At 46.8% G+C, this 15,682-nt stretch overlaps 1 protein-coding gene across 1 annotated transcript; it reads right to left on the bottom strand.

The window, feature by feature from the left end:
- Positions 1-230: 230 nt before the first annotated feature.
- On the bottom strand, positions 231-15,119 carry LOC306962568 (guanylyl cyclase-activating protein 2-like; the record flags this gene model as incomplete). Its single annotated transcript, XM_079555750.1, has 4 exons — positions 231-355; positions 2,977-3,073; positions 7,931-8,080; positions 14,922-15,119. The coding sequence occupies 4 exons, from the start codon at positions 15,117-15,119 to the stop codon at positions 231-233; spliced, it is 570 nt and encodes a 189-aa protein (XP_079411876.1).
- Between the last annotated feature and the right edge of the window lie 563 nt (positions 15,120-15,682).

Below are 15,682 nucleotides of genomic sequence, written 5' to 3'. Positions count from 1 at the left end.
AACAAACGTCCAAACGTCCAAACAAACAAACGTCCAAACGTCCAAACAAACGTGTCTGTTCTCGGACTCGCCGTCGGTCCAAGAGGAAAAGCGTTTTATCCAGAAACAGCTGCTTCACACTGTCCACGCTTCAGAGAGAGGTCCGTGTTACTGCAGTACTGCATGTACTGTAGTACTGTAGTACTGCGTGTACTGCATGTACTGCGTGTACTGCGTGTACTCCGTGTGTGTCAGGGGTTCTTGTCTCCACAGTTCTGGATGACCCAGCCCGAGGCGTCGACGTCCAGCTTCAGGAGCTGCATCACCCACTCGTCCTTCTGAGCGCCCTCCATGAACTCGGCCAGAGAGATCTGACCTGGAACAGAGAGAGAGGAGGGAGTTGAACCTGAGACCGAGCTCTGAGAGCGCCCTCCATGAACTCGGCCAGAGAGATCTGACCTGGAACAGAGAGAGGAGGGAGTTGAACCTGAGACCGAGCTCTGAGAGCGCCCTCCATGAACTCGGCCAGAGAGATCTGACCTGGAACAGAGAGGAGGGAGTTGAACCTGAGACCGAGCTCTGAGGGGCGGACACAGGTTAACCACTGTGCCACAGGGGCAGGAGGAAACACACTCACAGTCTGAGGAAGATTCACAGATCAGAAACTGAACTGTAGCACCTGTGTAATAACAATGTTATAGATCCTATGGTACCTGTGGGTAGGCTATGTTACTACGGAACACAGGAATACAAAAGTGACTGTCAACATAGGCCAGTGACCAGAAGATCGAGTTCGGCTCTAGGAGGGAGTGGACAGGAGGCAAGAGTACGGTTAAGAGGTACCATGTATTTAAAGAAAAGTAGTAATTATAAACCAAAGTGAAAAATATATACGGTGACCAATAGTACAGATTCTGTGAATGGCCATTCAACAAACAAGCGCTTCAATCAATATCCAGTTAGTGAAAACAATTCAAATCAAATGCGACCAGAAAAACTGCCCAGTACAACCGTACATTGATCACAATCAAGAGTCCGCAAACCCAGCGTTGGGAAACCCCAACCTCAGGCAAACCACCCACTTCCCAACCCCTCCACAGGTCCCGGATAAACCCACGTCTGGGTTGAGTGTAATTGTCCAGGGGAAATGTCTGAGGGGGTTTGGGCAATAGTGTGAGTTGAGTGGGGAGAGTTCGTGGACTACAAGGAGCCCCCCCCCCCTACCAGCCCAGCAGGAGAGAGTGATTCGATTCTTCAGCAGTTTCCATCTGTCGGCTCTAGGCCTGCTCCATCAGCTCGCCCTCGGGATTAGAACCTGGCCGCTTTAGCGATCTATTTCTACACACAAGCGCTTTTCCTGGTGGGCTGGGTCACGGTGCTGGGTCACGGGAGGAGACTCCTGTAGCACGGCTCTGATCTTGCCTTCCCCACTGCCTCTGCACACTGAATGCACAGCGCCATATTAGAACTCACGATGCGCCGCCCCGACCCATGTGACCTGATGACATCACCGAAAGCGAGCGCAGTGATTGGTTTCAGGCGTGGGGAAAAAAATAGTGAATGGGAACGGTAGGAACAGGCTGGGCACAGGTTTTATCACCTGGGTTACAGTAGTGAGCTCTTTCCCCGCCTTCACCGGCACATCTCCTGCTTTATTACGTCATTGTTACTTTGCCGACTCATTTTTGACACACAAGAAGCTTTTAGATTTGGGTAAAGCCGAACTGGAGAAAACACGCTCGGTCAAGGCGAGGGAGTCGATTATGTTTTGCTCCATAGAAACAGAAATATCTTGGGTCGAAAACATTGTGTCCCTCAGACTCAGCAGTGTGATTTTAAACTCCATAAACGGATCGGCCTCGCTAAATCCACGAGCCCTGACCCTGAGCAGTGTGGGGGGAACACTGAGCCTGACTCTGAGCAGTGTGGGGGGAACACTGAGCCTGACTCTGAGCAGTGTGGGGGGAACACTGAGCCTGACTCTGAGCAGTGTGGGGGGAACACTGAGCCTGACTCTGAGCAGTGTGGGGGGAACACTGAGCTCTGACCCTGAGCAGAGTGGGGGGAACACTGAGCTCTGACCCTGAGCAGTGTGGGGGGAACACTGAGCTCTGACTCTGAGCAGAGTGGGGGGAACACTGAGCCTGACTCTGAGCAGTGTGGGGGGAACACTGAGCCTGACTCTGAGCAGAGTGGGGGGAACACTGAGCCTGACTCTGAGCAGTGTGGGGGGAACACTGAGCCTGACTCTGAGCAGTGTGGGGGGAACACTGAGCCTGACTCTGAGCAGTGTGGGGGGAACACTGAGCCTGACTCTGAGCAGTGTGGGGGGAACACTGAGCTCTGACTCTGAGCAGTGTGGGGGGAACACTGAGCCTGACTCTGAGCAGTGTGGGGGGAACACTGAGCCTGACTCTGAGCAGTGTGGGGGGAACACTGAGCCTGACTCTGAGCAGTGTGGGGGGAACACTGAGCCTGACTCTGAGCAGTGTGGGGGGAACACTGAGCCTGACTCTGAGCAGTGTGGGGGGAACACTGAGCTCTGTGTTTTAACACTGAGTTTCCCCGAGTCTGCTCCTACTCAGACAAACTAAGCATTAACTCCGCCCCTTTCCCCTCGAGTCTCCATAGAGACGGATGTCAATCAGAGCTGGTCTCGTGTTCGTGCAGACGTTCTGACATTATTTTGAAGTCACTGGTGGATCGTCCTCCAGTGTCTTCAACAAACTCAGATTGACGTGGTTGAGGAAAGCTGTAATTAATCTGACGAGTAACTGTGTTTATCGTGACCGATTCAATGCACTTTGTCAGAGCTCCTTTACAGACGCTCTCACTGTAAAGCGACGAGGCTCAGCTTTAACAAGTCCACTCTTCATCCTCACTGTTTTAGATGTTTATTGTTTCACACATGAGTCACTAACGCTTTACCTTCATAATAAAGTAACGCAGGAACAGAAGAAACGAGCTGAACTGAACCCGAGCCCGGGAGCTTCTTACCGTCGTGGTTCTGGTCCACGAGCTCGAAGATTCGGTCACAGATCTGCGTGGGCGTCATGTCTATGTCGCTGCGGCGCACACGGATCTTCTGCATGATCTGAAACACGGAACAGCATCAGTTAGACTGAGGAGACGCTCAGGTCTGGTCTGAGTCACAAAGACTTTTCAAATGTTCCTGAAGCTCAAAAAGAAGTGTTTCGTACATGGATCAGAGGCCGAGCCGTTTATCGGCCAACGTGACCCAAAGTGAAGACAACGACCTCGTCCCGAGAGAAACATCGCGCTGAAAATTGGTCTTGAGTTTGCCCCTTTTTTATATGTTTTATATTGCAGACTTTTGCTATAATTTCAGAATGATAAATTAATTACTGAAAACATTGGCCTTGTCCCTTCATATCAGGCCCGAGTCGGGATTATCAGAGAGGTTATGTTTGGATTTGCTGCTCTGGAGCCGACACCTGTGGGACAGGGAGCCTGCAGGGGGCGCCGTGGAGGAGGTGGTCTCTCCTCGTAAACAGCAGGAGGTGGTCTCTCCTCGTAAACAGCAGGAGGTGGTCTCTCCTCGTGAACAGCAGGAGGTGGTCTCTCCTCGTAAACAGAGGGAGGTGGTCTCTCCTCGTAAACAGAGGGAGGTGGTCTCTCCTCATGAACAGCAGGAGGTGGTCTCTCCTCATGAACAGCAGGAGGTGGTCTCTCCTCATGAACAGCAGGAGGTGGTCTCTCCTCATGAACAGCAGGAGGTGGTCTCTCCTCATGAACAGCAGGAGGTGGTCTCTCCTCATGAACAGCAGGAGGTGGTCTCTCCTCATGAACAGCAGGAGGTGGTCTCTCCTCATGAACAGCAGGAGGCGGTCAGTCAGGGTCAGGGATAAAAATAGCCCCTCATCCCTGTAATCTGCTCTAACCAGCTTTTCTCTAATGGAACTGGAGATAAAGACTCTCCCACCACTCTTTATTCTGAAGAAGCCTTGAGCAGAAAGGACAATCATTCAAATGTGTCAACTCCTGTTGTACATGTTTTTTACTCTCCTGCTTTCAGACTCAGCTCAGAGGTAGTTTTGACTTGTGTCACGTTCATGTGTTTTCTCTTTTCTCCAGCCCCAGAGGAAACACATGATGCTCGATTAGCTGGAAAACAACTGGAAAATGACTGGGAAACGACTGGGAAACGACTGAGAAACGACTGGGAAACGACTGGGAAACAACTGAGAAACGACTGGGAAACGACTGAGAAACGACTGAGAAACGACTTAGAAACGACTGAGAAACGACTGAGAAACGACTGGGAAACGCCTGAGAAACGACTGGGAAACGACTGGGAAACGACTGAGAAACGACTGGGAAACGACTGAGAAACGACTGGGAAACGACTGAGAAACGACTGGGAAACGACTGGGAAACGACTGGGAAACGACTGGGAAACGACTGAGAAACGCCTGAGAAACGACTGGGAAACGACTGAGAAACGACTGGGAAACGACTGAGAAACGACTGGGAAACGACTGAGAAACGACTGGGAAACGACTGGGAAACGACTGGGAAACGACTGAGAAACGACTGAGAAACGACTGGGAAACGACTGGGAAACGACTGGGAAACGACTGAGAAATGACTGAGAAATGACTGAGAAACGACTGGGAAACGACTGGGAAACGCCTGAGAAACGACTGAGAAACGACTGAGAAACGACTGAGAAACGACTGAGAAACGACTGGGAAACGACTGAGAAACGACTGAGAAACGACTGAGAAACGACTGAGAAACGACTGAGAAACGACTGAGAAACGACTGAGAAACGACTGAGAAACGACTGAGAAACGACTGAGAAACGACTGGGAAACGACTGAGAAACGACTGAGAAACGACTGAGAAACGACCGAGAAACGACTGAGAAACGACTGGGAAACGACTGGGAAACGACTGAGAAACGACTGAGAAACGACTGAGAAACGACTGAGAAACGACCGAGAAACGACTGGGAAACGACCGAGAAACGACTGGGAAACGACTGAGAAACGACTGAGAAATGACTGAGAAACGACTGGGAAACGACTGGGAAACGACTGAGAAACGACTGAGAAATGACTGAGAAACGACTGAGAAACGACTGGGAAACGACTGGGAAACGACTGAGAAACGACTGAGAAACGACTGAGAAACGACCGAGAAACGACTGGGAAACGACCGAGAAACGACTGGGAAACGACTGGGAAACGACTGAGAAACGACTGAGAAACGACTGAGAAACGACCGAGAAACGACTGGGAAACGACTGGGAAACGACTGAGAAACGACTGAGAAACGACTGAGAAACGACTGAGAAACGACCGGGAAACGACTGTGAAACGACTGGGAAACGACTGAGAAACGACTGAGAAACGACTGGGAAACGCCTGAGAAACGACTGAGAAATGACTGAGAAACGACTGGGAAACGACTGGGAAACGACTGAGAAACGACTGAGAAACGACTGAGAAACGACTGAGAAAAGACTGAGAAACGACTGGGAAACGACTGGGAAACGACTGAGAAACGACTGAGAAACGACTGAGAAACGACTGAGAAACGCCTGGGAAACGACCGAGAAACGACCGGGAAACGACTGTGAAATGACTGGGAAACGACTGGGAAACGACTGAGAAACGACTGAGAAACGCCTGAGAAACGACTGAGAAACGACTGAGAAATGACTGAGAAACGATTGGGAAACGACTGAGAAACGACTGAGAAACGCCTGAGAAACGACTGAGAAACGACTGAGAAATGACTGAGAAACGATTGGGAAACGACTGAGAAACGACTGAGAAACGACTGAGAAACGACTGGGAAACGACTGAGAAACGCCTGAGAAACGACTGAGAAACGACTGGGAAACGACTGAGAAACGACTGAGAAACGACTGAGAAATGACTGAGAAACGATTGGGAAACGACTGAGAAACGACTGAGAAACGACTGAGAAACGACTGGGAAACGACTGAGAAACGACTGAGAAACGACTGGGAAACGACTGAGAAACGACCGAGAAACGACCGAGAAACGACCGAGAAACGACCGGGAAACGACCGAGAAACGACCGAGAAACGACCGAGAAACGACCGAGAAACGACCGAGAAACGACCGAGAAACGACCGAGAAACGACCGAGAAACGACCGGGAAACGACTGTGAAACGACTGAGAAACGACTGAGAAACGACCGAGAAACGACCGGGAAACGACTGTGAAACGACTGAGAAACGACCGAGAAACGACCGAGAAACGACTGAGAAACGACTGAGAAACGACTGAGAAACGACTGAGAAACGACTGAGAAACGACTGAGAAACGACCGAGAAACGACCGAGAAACGACCGAGAAACGACTGAGAAACGACTGAGAAACGACCGAGAAACGACCGAGAAACGACCGAGAAACGACTGAGAAACGACCGAGAAACGACCGAGAAACGACCGAGAAACGACTGAGAAATGACTGAGAAACGACTGAGAAACTACTGAGAAACGACTGAGAAACGACTGAGAAACGACCGAGAAACGACCGAGAAACGACCGAGAAACGACCGAGAAACGACTGGGAAACGACCGGGAAACGACCGAGAAACGACCGAGAAACGACCGGGAAACGACCGAGAAACGACTGAGAAACGACTGAGAAACGACTGAGAAACGACCGAGAAACGACCGAGAAACGACCGGGAATTAGCATTAGCTCGTACCCGTATGAGGCTCTTGACCTCGCTGTAGTTAGCGTTAGCATTAGCTCGTACCCGTATGAGGCTCTTGACCTCGCTGTAGTTAGCGTTAGCATTAGCTCGTACCCGTATGAGGCTCTTGACCTCGCTGTAGTTAGCGTTAGCATTAGCTCGTACCCGTATGAGGCTCTTGACCTCGCTGTAGTTAGCGTTAGCATTAGCTCGTACCCGTATGAGGCTCTTGACCTCGCTGTAGTTAGCGTTAGCATTAGCTCGTACCCGTATGAGGCTCTTGACCTCGCTCTGGTTAGCGTTAGCATTAGCTCGTACCCGTATGAGGCTCTTGACCTCGTTGTAGTTAGCGTTAGCATTAGCTCGTACCTGTATGAGGCTCCTGACATCGCTGTAGTTAGCGTTAGCATTAGCTCGTACCCGTATGAGGCTCTTGACCTCGCTGCAGTTAGCGTTAGCATTAGCTAGCGTTAGCATTAGCTCGTACTCGTATGAGGCTCTTGACCTCTCTCTGGTTAGCGTTAGCATTAGCTCGTACTCGTATGAGGCTCTTGACCGCGCTGTAGTTAGCGTTAGCATTAGCTCGTACCCGTATGAGGCTCTTGACCTCGTTCTGGTTAGCGTTAGCGTTAGCTCGTACCCGTATGAGGCTCTTGACCTCGCTGTAGTTAGCGTTAGAATTAGCTCGTACCGTATGAGGCTCTTGACCTCGCTGTAGTTAGCGTTAGCATTAGCTCGTACCCGTATGAGGCTCTTGACCTCGCTGTAGTTAGCGTTAGCATTAGCTCGTACCCGTATGAGGCTCTTGACCTCGCTGTAGTTAGCGTTAGCATTAGCTCGTACCCGTATGAGGCTCTTGACCTCGCTGTAGTTAGCGTTAGCATTAGCTCGTACCCGTATGAGGCTCTTGACCTCGCTGTAGTTAGCGTTAGCATTAGCTCGTACCCGTATGAGGCTCTTGACCTCGCTCTGGTTAGCGTTAGCATTAGCTCGTACCCGTATGAGGCTCTTGATCTCGCTCTGGTTAGCGTTAGCATTAGCTCGTACCCGTATGAGGCTCTTGACCTCGCTGTAGTTAGCGTTAGCATTAGCTCGTACCCGTATGAAGCTCTTGACCTCGCTCTGGTTAGCGTTAGCATTAGCTCGTACCCGTATGAGGCTCTTGACCTCGCTCTGGTTAGCGTTAGCGTTAGCTCGTACCCGTATGAGGCTCTTGACCTCGCTGCAGTTAGCGTTAGCGTTAGCTCGTACCCGTATGAGGCTCTTGACCTCGCTGCGGTCCAGTTTCCCGTTCCCGTCCTTGTCGTACATCTTGAAGGACCACTTGAGCCGGTCCTCCAGGTTCCCCTTCAGGATCAGGTGCAGCGCCGCCACGTACTCCAGGAAGTCCAGCCGGTCGTCCTGCAGGAGAGAGAGCGGGCGTAAGACAGGAAACAACCACACAGAGGAAGAGGAAACAACCACACAGAGGAAGAGGAAACAAACACACGGAGGAAGAGGAAACAAACACATGGAGGAAGAGGAAACAAACACACGGAGGAAGAGGAAACAAACACATGGAGGAAGAGGAAACAACCACACGGAGGAAGAGGAAACAACCACACAGAGGAAGAGGAAACAAACACACAGAGGAAGAGGAAACAACCACACGGAGGAAGAGGAAACAACCACACAGAGGAAGAGGAAACAACCACACAGAGGAAGAGGAAACAACCACACAGAGGAAGAGGAAACAAACATACGGATGAAGAGGAAACAACCACACGGAGGAAGAGGAAACAAACATACGGATGAAGAGGAAACAAACACATGGAGGAAGAGGAAACAACCACACGGAGGAAGAGGAAACAACCACACGGAGGAAGAGGAAACAAACACACGGAGGAAGAGGAAACAAACACACGGAGGAAACAAACACACGGAGGAAGAGGAAACACACGGAGGAAGAGGAAACAAACACACGGAGGAAGAGGAAACACACGGAGGAAGAGGAAACAAACACACGGAGGAAGAGGAAACACACGGAGGAAGAGGAAACAAACACACAGAGGAAGAGGAAACAAACACACGGAGGAAGAGGAAACACACGGAGGAAGAGGAAACAAACACACAGAGGAAGAGGAAACAAACACACGGAGGAAGAGGAAACAACCACACGGAGGAAGAGGAAACAAACACACGGAGGAAGAGGAAACAAACACACGGAGGAAACAAACACACGGAGGAAGAGGAAACACACGGAGGAAGAGGAAACAAACACACGGAGGAAGAGGAAACACACGGAGGAAGAGGAAACAAACACACAGAGGAAGAGGAAACAAACACACGGAGGAAGAGGAAACAACCACACGGAGGAAGAGGAAACAACCACACGGAGGAAGAGGAAACAAACACACGGAGGAAGAGGAAACAAACACACAGAGGAAACAACCACACGGAGGAAGAGGAAACAACCACACGGAGGAAGAGGAAACAACCACACGGAGGAAGAGGAAACAAACACATGGAGGAAGAGGAAACAAACACACGGAGGAAACAACTACATGGAGGAAGAGGAAACAAACACACGGAGGAAACAACCACATGGAGGAAGAGGAAACAAACACACGGAGGAAACAAACACACGGAGGAAGAGGAAACAACCACACGGAGGAAGAGGAAACAAACACACGGAGGAAGAGGAAACAAACACACAGAGGAAGAGGAAACAAACACACAGAGGAAGAGGAAACAAACACACGGAGGAAGAGGAAACAAACACACAGAGGAAGAGGAAACAAACTCCCCTGATAATGTTTAAAGTTAAACATAATCAGTTTCCTTCAAATATTCAGACGATTCAGGAACAGATGAACTCGATCTAAACCTGAACCGAGCACATTCTCCAGTTCAGCTTTACCCAAATCTAATATCTTCGACTGGAGAGTTTGTGTTACGCCTCATTTGAAAGTTAAGAAACAAAACTGACTGGGACTTTTTGTGCTATTGTTGCTTTTCCAGCACATTTGTCACTTTTTTGTGGTTTTTCGCTGATTTGATGCTTTGTTGATTGATTGTTTATTCAATGTACATTATTACATACACACGCTTTCACGACATGTTAACATGCTTTCATTTCATGTACATTTCCACATGCTTCAATATCATACTTTACACAACTCGAGGAAGTAAACTTATAGGTTCCCCTGTAAGTTTCATCATTTCATTAGTAGCAATGTACAAAAACTTGATGGCAACAAAGAGCACAACACAACCACACACCAGCAACAACACAACCACACACCAGCAACAACACAACCACACACCAGCACCAACACAACCACACACCAGCACCAACACAACCACACACCAGCACCAACACAACCACACACCAGCACCAACACAACCACACACCAGCAAAGCTCCAAAGCCGCTGAGCCAGTGACACACAAACCTCCCTGCAGCAGGTGACAGGACGCCACGTTCAGTCCATGTGACCACAAACACAATGTGTTGTGTTGAAAAGTGTGATGTGTGTGTGTTTTGTCAGTAGTGCGTATTGGCTTGTGGTAAACAACCGATTATGGTGCAAGACTGGAGTTTGCGTTTACTTTTCCAACCGAGTACTGTTTGCCAATCACATGTATGTTCTTTCACCTGTCAACATGTCAATATAGGGTTAGAAAGATACAGCGCCTCCGTACCGCGACCTCACTACATCACTGGCACGCCACCACGCCACCCCCCCACCCCCCCCACCACACACCCCCCACACCACGCCACCCCCCCACCACACCCCCCCCACACCACACCACCCCCCCCCCCCCCCCACCACACCCCCCCAGCACGCCACCGTCCCACCACACCTTTTTATTGTATTAGTATTCTTTATATATATTTTATTATGTACAGTGTATGATGTGACCCCTACATCGAGTGGTGCGTTAAAGAGCCGGGTGTAGAGCGGGCCAGTTGAAGAGGGCAGTAGCTCCCCATCAACAAACCCCCCCCAGCCGCCCTAACAGCTGATTTTGTAGATGTTGTTCGTCTACTGTAAAGTGCATTAACCAATGAGGTTCTTGAGCCCGTTGGGGGGGCTCATTCTTTATTATGTTTTGAGAAATAGAAATGACATCCGTTACAAGCAATTCCAAACACTCTGCCTTAATTAATCAATGTAAAGTGATTCTATTGCTCCCTCTAGTGGAAACTAGTATTTTTCAAAAGTCTTTTGTTTGTATTTATATTTGAACAGGTTGATGTTTGGACATTGTTTCATTTCCATCTCCAAATTATTCCACAATTGCACCTTTAACTGCAGGGCTGAAGCTTTTCAAAGTTGAGCTATGTTTCTGAATCCTGAAGTTTAAATCTTCACGTAATTCATAAAACTAGTGCGTTCTTGGAACCTTCTTTGTATTTGGCCTGGTAACAGTTTGTACCTCTGTATAACATCTGTACAGTTTGTATCTTGCTCTGTATAACATCTGTACAGTTTGTACCTTGCTCTGTATAACATCTGTACAGTTTGTACCTTGCTCTGTATAACATCTGTACAGTTTGTACCTTGCTCTGTATAACATCTGTACAGTTTGTATCTTGCTCTGTATAACATCTGTACAGTTTGTGCCTTGCTCTGTATAACATCTGTACAGTTTGTGCCTTGCTCTGTATAACATCTGTACAGTTTGTGCCTTGCTCTGTATAACATCTGTACAGTTTGGAACTCAACAATGTCACAAAACTTCATGATCCTTGATTTTAAAAATAATGGGTTTGTGTGGTCCAGAAAACCATTATTGGTTTAACTGTGTTTTTGTAAGTACTTCCCCAAACCACAGTACAATAGTATAAATAGTGCAGTATAAGAGAACAGTATAAGGTATGTAGCGCTTTGATATTTAAAATGTGCTTCGCTTTTGCTATTACTGCAATGCTTCTTGAAAGTTTAGTAGTTATATATTTAATGTGCAATTTCCAGGTAATTCTGTCGTCTATAATAACGCAGAGGACTCTGAGTTCGTGCACCTGCTCTATAACAACACCCTCTGTCTGAATTGTTCCAGAGCATTAGAATCACAGTTGCCGAATATCATCAGTTTGCTTTTACTCACATTCCAGGATCATTTGTTTTGTTTGAACCACTTATTGACACTCTTGAGTTCCAAGTTAACAATCTGACACAGTTGTTGCAAATCGTCTCCTGCTGTGAACATATTTGTATCGTCTGCAAACAAAATGAATTTAAGATGTTTTACTAATGTCGTTAATGTACATATTAAACAATGTGGGGCCCAGAATGGAGCCTTGAGGTAAACCACACACAATTCTAGACAACTCGACTGATGGTCTCCTATTTTCAGTCATTGTTTTCTATTTTTTAAATAACTGGTGACCCACTGTAGAGCTGCCCCCCTAATCCCATAACGTTCTAGTTTATCAATGAATATATCATAGTTTATTGTGTCAAACGCTTTACTCAGGTCAATAAATAACCCTACTGCATATTTCTTCTTCTACAGCATTTGTTATTTCTTCAATTGTATCAAAGAGTGCGTGCAAAGTTGAATGATTATTCCTAAAACCAAACTGATTATCAGAGAGTAAGTTATTTCTTTCAATGAATCTGTCGAGTCTAGAGTTAAAAACCGTCTCTAAGATTTTTGAGAATTGCGGTAAAAGTGAAACAGGCCTGTAGTTTGTAAAGAGACGTTTATCTCCAGCTTTGAACAGAGGAATGACTCCGCATACTGAGACACACCAGCTTTTCCTAGTGGATCCCCTTTAAAGTTACCACATCCCCTTCAGTTATGCTGCCCTTCATTGTTGCAGAATCATTTCTGAATAGTACATGGCAGTACATTATGGTCGGCCTTGTACAGTATTGTGCAGTATTTAGTTTGACCACATGGGTGAGCTTCAGAAGACCTGATGGTTTGTGTGATCGATGTAACAGCTTTATGGATAATTCTTATCGCACAGAGGCTGTCGTGCACTTTTGTAGTTGTTGCCCCAGACTTCCAAGCAGTAAGTTAAGTATGGTAATATTAACGAACAGTATCAGGCTCAAGAATGTTTTAACTTTGTTTATTACTGCAATAACCTTAGCTTGGATGAGTCTCATGTGTGGCTTCCATGATCGTTTGTCGTCCACTGTTAAAAATGTGTTTTCAGACACCGTTTCCATTTGTACACCATCCATGTTTACTTGTATTTCACTTTTCTCCCTGTCGTTTGTTTTGTTTCCAAAGAACACAGCTTTACTTTTGTTCAGGTTTAAGGACAGTTTGTTTGTCTCCAGCCAATGTTTCACTTTCCTTAATTCTTCGTTGACAGTATGGATTAAATTACAGTCATTTTCATTTGAATAGAACTAATTAGTGTCATCTGCAAATAGAATCATGTTTAACAACTGAGAATTCTTAAATATGTCATTTATATATAAGTTGAATAGTTTTGCTCACCCGTTTTTACACTGCATTCTCTCCAACTAACAGCTTTGGGTCCATTCCATCCCCCTGACACCAGACAGCTCTCATTTTTATAACAATGTTGAATGATTAATCGTATCAAAGGCTTTTTTAAGATCTATAAATATGCCGACTTCATACTCTTTCTCATCTGGTGCATTAGTGCTGTCTTCTATAGCTTCCATAATCGCCATAGACGTCGATCTTTTACTCCGAAATCCGTACTGACCTTCATTTAGAATTTCTAATGTTTCTAGAGAACGTTCTAGTCTCGTATCATATCATTTTTCTAGATTTTTTGAAAATTGCGGGAGCAGAGAGACTGGCCGGTAATTTGTAAAAATGTGTTTTTGTAAAATGGAACAACTTTAGCAATTTTCATTTTCTTGAGTTACAGATATATACAAGAGGCTTCACAGTACTATATATATATATATATATATATATATATATATATATATATATATACAAGAGGCTTCACAGTATTATATATACCCATAGGTGCCATGTCTATGTCGAAGCAGTCTAATGAAGATTAGTTTTTACATTTTTCCCGACAGTGATTATTTCAAGCTCGTCTACAGGAGGAAGATTGATTTGGGATTTCTGTCAATGAACGTTACATTATTCGGACCTGTATTTGTAATTTTGGATGCAAGATCCGGATTTGTTGAAACTGTTTACAACTAGAAACTAACAAACTAGAGAATCTAGATACAACCTCAGAGGAACTGATCTGCTACAGAAACCTCTGGCGCTCAGTAACACTAAGAGGAGGAGTTTATCAGTTAAAGGCGTTGATCTATGGAACGGTTTATTCAACTTAAGGCTCCAAAACTATTAAAGCATTTAAGAAAACGTATAAGTTAAACATGATAGAGAAGTATAGAACACTTGAATGAAGAGCATTAGAAGAGAAGTCGATCGAGGAAACAAAGCATCATTTTTGTTTGTTGAAGTTTAAGTTTTGTGCTTAAGTGTTTCCATCGTTGGTATTAGAGAAAGTGTATAATGTGTCTCTTTGGACACAGAGTCACAGTTTGTAAAAGGGTTTAGAGGCAGAATAAGTCTTGGCTTCAGCCTAAACCCCTGTCGGTCAGGCATCATTTAGATTAAATTCTAAATGTATGTGTTTTCTTATTGTAAAATGTCTAAGATCTTTGGAAAACATGTGATTTGTGATTTAAATGTTCACAATGACCGAAGAAAATAAATTAACTAACTCACTAACTAACTAACAACCTTATTTACATGATCACATTCTTCATTGTTGTTCCAAAAGTAATTTGGATAATCTCTCTTTTTAGACCCATTCTTTATAACAGTATTTCATATTCCACAAGCATTTTTGGTGTTCCTTTTATTCACGTCTAAAAGTTTTGTATAATATAATTTCTTACTAGATCTCATTATATCAACTTATTCTCATGCCGTTTATACCTATTTTCAGCTTCATTCACGGTCACGGTCCGAGCGAAAGGCGCTGATCACGTGACCCGAAAGCGCAGCTGCAAAGAGCTGCACAGGCTATATGAGGACTGGAGCCGAGGACACGGGCCGCAGGTTGAGAACCCCTGGTCTAAACATATCCAGCTCTAAGAGAGTCCGAGTTCTGGACAGAGAAAAGCTTTGTGAATGTTTCAGGAACGAGGACGTCTTTACAAATGAGCAGCTGCAGAAACGGTTTCTTTAAAGCGAGCGTTTCTTTCCAATCACAGACACAGAATCATCATAAATAATAAAAACCCAGAGGTGTGAACCCCAGAGGAACCCCAGAGGAACCCCAGAGGAACCTTGTTGGTGTCGAAGGAGCTGAAGACCGTCTCGATGTAGGCCGTCTCCTCCTCGCTGCTGCTCTGGACCCCGAAGATCCGCTTGAACTCGTGCAGGTGCAGGGCCCCGCTCGGACACTCCTTCATGAAGAGGATGCACAGCTCCTGGATCCTCTGCGGGTCCATCTCCGTCTCGGGGCGGCTCTCCTCCTGCCCCATGGCCTGACGCCGCCCGGGCCAGCTGCAGATGATCAAAGCCTTAATTAAAGTTTTGGCCCAGGGTTCGTGGGCTGCTCTTTGGCCGTGAGTGCGGAGTGACAGCGTGAAGAACAGGCAGAGCTGCAAACGGTGCTAATCCGGGCCTAATCCGGGTCTAATCTGGGCCTAATCTGGGCCTAATCCAGGGCTAATCTCCCGCAGCAGCAGCAGGAGTCACTCGCCTCATGGGCAGGGCTGTGTCCAGAGCCAGAAGCAAAGGAAGGATCCACTTAATGTGAGAAGAACAGCAGTGTTTGTGTCCGTGTGTGGACGTTATCACCGAGCTCGTCCTCAGACTCTGAGAAGCACAAATGTAACGAAACAACCGACTTTAAATCATCCGAACACCAGGGCCTTACTCTGCCCACAACAATGTTTACAACACACTATGTAAAAGGGGACGTGCCGGGGCTTAGGGTGGGCGGGGTCTGTGTGACTGTAACAGCAGCTAACAGTAAACATGCAGAGTGACCGTGAGGGGGAGGAGTTCTCTTCATCACCAGAGGTGGAGAAGGTGGAGTTTG

This window comes from Gobius niger (assembly GCF_951799975.1).
Source record: "Gobius niger genome assembly, chromosome: 4".
Lineage (NCBI taxonomy): Eukaryota > Metazoa > Chordata > Actinopteri > Gobiiformes > Gobiidae > Gobius > Gobius niger.
The sequence above is the reverse complement of the archived record's forward strand: the minus strand, read 5'-3'. Positions and strand labels throughout refer to the sequence as shown.